At 38.9% G+C, this 3,926-nt stretch overlaps 1 protein-coding gene across 1 annotated transcript in view; it reads left to right on the forward strand.

Moving 5' to 3' along the window:
• The window catches only part of Letm1 (Leucine zipper and EF-hand containing transmembrane protein 1), a 49,904-nt gene extending 45,978 nt beyond the window's left edge, over positions 1-3,926 (forward strand). Inside the window, exons 11-12 of the mRNA XM_027380769.2 lie at positions 1,893-2,071; positions 2,309-3,926. Of these exons, the coding sequence (XP_027236570.2) occupies positions 1,893-2,071; positions 2,309-2,846 (717 nt within the window). The 3' untranslated portion in view covers positions 2,847-3,926. The remainder of the gene's footprint in view (positions 1-1,892; positions 2,072-2,308) is intronic.

Consider the following 3,926-nt stretch of genomic DNA (forward strand, 5'->3'; position numbering starts at 1 on the left):
AGATGATCAACAGCTTAGGACAGATGCATTCACATCCTCTTCCTTTGTCTTGATTATCTTTGCAGTTATCAGAATGGTTTAATTTTTGATTGGATGGCTTAATGGTGTGACTTATCCTGATAACCACAATATAGGACATTTGCTGTGGTTGATGGGCTGACTGGGGTTTATTTTTGAATGTGGCGTTTGCTCTAGGGAGTTCAGAGATGCATTAAAGGTTCGCACTCATGCATATCTTGTAACAGCAAAACATGTTAGGAAAATTTTCTTTATTTGTACCCGACTACAAGGATTGCCAGATTTCTGACTTGCCCCTTTCTTAGGCTTAAGTGCATTTCTTCGGTATCGAGCTTTGGCTGCCTTGCCTAAAAAGATTAATTTTGTAACTGTTTAACTCACAGTAAACAGTAAATATGTAACACAAACTCACAAGAAAATTTTAATGTATTTCTTACTTTCTTATGTTATTCTTACTTTGATCATCATATGATTAGCTAAGTAATTGTTCTGATTAATATTTTGCTTGTTACTTACCAGTAGAAAAAAATCTTGAACTTCAGTTTGAAATAAGAAATCTCTCCTGCATAAGAATTATAAAATGTCTGTAGAAAAGGAATTTGGTCCTGTGTTGGCATCTTGTAAAGAATTTATGCAAAAGATGTCTGTATAAATGAATAAAGATGCAGTTAATTTTGTTGATATTCACTATAATGCCACTAGGAAGGAGAGACAATATAATTTTCAGTTTATTACGAGCTTTCTCTTGATTGGCTTCAGAATCTCCGATCTATTACTTCTCTGGCTCAAAGTGTCATTTAGGTTTGTGACATGAGCACTCGTACGTTGTAGAGTCGGATATTATACAAGGCAGTGAATTACATTAATGGAGATCATTTGTTTAAAAACATCCATGTCCCAAATTTTCAGCAGGACTTGCAAACTGTGTAATGAATATCCATAATGTTCTTGCTCACTATTTCCTACGCATATTGTTTTCATAAGCATTGGGGCTATACATTGGGCTAAATTAGATTCAAGGAAAGGTGAAATAAGAAATTCAAAAAGAGATGGTAACACCAGTATATTAAAAAAGATTATGGAGGTTTGGGTGAGTTAACAAGATTAATGCATGAATTAATTAAAGAACTCCTGTGTATAAGCAAATCCACCCCCACACTTACACACCCACATGCTTATGTACCCCTTACAAAGACGGACAAATAGATGCACACATTCACACTCAAACACACACATACACGCACACTCACACTCACACTCACACTCACACTCACACTCACACTCTTACTCACACTCTTACTCACACTCACACTCTTACTCACACTCACACTCACACTCACACTCACACTCACACTCACACTCACACACTCACTCACACACTCACACTCTCACACTCACACTCACACACTCACACACTCACACCACACACTCACACACTCACACACTCTACACTCACACTCACACTCACACTCACCTGCACTCACACTCACACTCACACCTCACATCTCACACCACACTACACACACACACACACACACACACACACACACACACACAGCACACACACACACACACACACACACACACACACACACACACACACACACACACACACACACACACACACTCACACTCACACTCACACTCACACTCACACTCACTCACACACACACTCTCTCTCTCTCTCTCTCTCTCTCTCTCTCTCTCTCTCTCTCTCTCTCTCTCTCTCTCTCTCTCTCTCTCTCTCTCTCTCTCTCTCTCTCTCTCTTTCTCTCTCTCAATGTGACATCTAGAGGGATTCAAAAACATCTTGAGTGTTTTTATCGACTGTAGCTGTTGTGGAAATCTCACGAGGTCTTTCCCTTCCCATCCAGGCCCTGATTGAAGCTGGTCTGAACAAGAAGGAACTGCGAGAAAGCAAGGCAGCTCGAAGACTCTTCATCCGCGTGAACAAGATGATCAGCAAGATGGAGCCGTTGTTGGACAGCGTGGGAAAGGAGAAGGCACAGCGGCAGAAAATTGTGGATGCCGGGGAAGCCAAGGCAAAGGATAAGTAAGTAGGACTATTATTTTGTTTTCTTATGGATTTTATTTCCTTATGTGTCCATTTTTCTTTCTCTTTCTACTATATTGCCCCCATTTACATTCTTTTTTTCTCCGTTACTATATTGTCCCCATTTACATTCTTTTCCTCCACCTCCCTCATCTCTATCCCCCTCCCCCTCCCCTCCCCCTCTTCCCTCTTGATGATTATATTAGTCATTCATGAATATTTTTTTGACCATTACAGGGCTGAACTTGTGAACCTGGAAGAGTTGGCCCAGCACATGACCTACATCTGCCATGCTCCCGATACCTCCAAGGTGGAGATGATCCGGGATGTGTTGGCGAAAATGGACTTTGACCAAGACGGAGCTGTGAAGGTGGAGCACGTTTTGCGAGTCATGGAGCTCATGGTGGATGAGCAGGTGGGCGTCTCCCCGAAGCTGTTTGAAGAGGTGATCGAGATGGTTGCCAAAGAGGAGCAGCTGGAGACGGCCAAGCTTATCAAACACGCCCTGGAGTCTGCCAAGGTGAACTCCCAGGAGGAAGCTACTACCTCTTCTTCTCTGTCGTCTTCTGATTCTTCTTCCTCTGCATCTTCTGATTCTTCAACACTCCAAGAAAGCTCACCCCAGAGTAATGTTCAAGATGCTCCTCCGATCGAGAGTGAATCGAAAGTAGTGGCTGACGAAATAGACTTGAAAGATTACCAGTCCAGCAAAGACTCAGTGATCGAATCTGCAGACAAGACGGAAGTCAAAAAGCAGGCGAACAGAAGCCAATGACATAGAGAAAAGAATGAGTAAAATTGTTGACAATTTAGTCACCTAGCTACTCATTACCCTTTTGTTTCAGGAATCCTATAGATGTTTATTTATTTTTTACTTTGTGTAGCTATGAATTATCAGTCAGAGTCAGGGTATAAAGTATCGCCCTCATCCCAGTGATAGACAGTGAAATTTAATGCATGAGCATTTGCTTCTTCTAAGAATTTGAACACCTTCAGAGCAAAAGTTGTGAGCAATTCCACTAGCAAGAAATTCACACTGAAGGATTCTCCCATTGTGGATTCAGTAAAAATTTATTAGAGGTTTACATAGATTCAGAATTTGATTAGAAGATGAGGTTTATTACTCACTGATTTTGTTAGAAGTATAATGGTTTATGCAACCACCCAGATATCTTAGAGCTTATTGTAAATAGGGAACAATACCTGCAGTACTTTTTCTGGTACTTACTTCCAGTATGGCATTTTTTGTGTGCAGTATATTTTAACCTGTAAGTACTTCTGTATAGGTCAACATTATTTGTAAATAACCAGATTGTATTTATTATTATATCAGCTTGTATATGTGCTGTGATATTTGCAAAGGTATATTGTTATTTGATTTTTGTTAGGGTGAATGAATGATGATGATGACGTTGGGAGATACTGTGTAAAGAGTTAGTCTGACAAGAGGAAGAATTGTTGCAACTTGGCATGAAGGAAGAACTTCACGAAGTCGTAAAATATATAGTTTGTGAATAAACACGCAATGAAGGATTAGCAGTAATGAAATCAAACAGATGTTTATAATGTTTGCTATTGTTCCATTAAGCAATTGGTCTATAATTAGAATGTTATAAAATGTTTATCTGTTGATGGTACAATTTTGGTCATATTAGTTACTGAAAATGGTGAAATTAACTTGATTAATATTTTTCATTTGCATTTGTTGTAATATATGCAAATAGTAATGAATCAGTGAAGAAATGCATTTCTTTTCTTTTAATTATTGACATGTACTGTATTAGACAAATTACAGGTATGTACATCAAAGAACATCACTATTTAATGAGGAAAAAATAAAATTATTTTTTTTTTA

Source organism: Penaeus vannamei, chromosome 36 (genome assembly GCF_042767895.1).
Source record: "Penaeus vannamei isolate JL-2024 chromosome 36, ASM4276789v1, whole genome shotgun sequence".
In the NCBI taxonomy this organism is placed as follows: domain Eukaryota; kingdom Metazoa; phylum Arthropoda; class Malacostraca; order Decapoda; family Penaeidae; genus Penaeus; species Penaeus vannamei.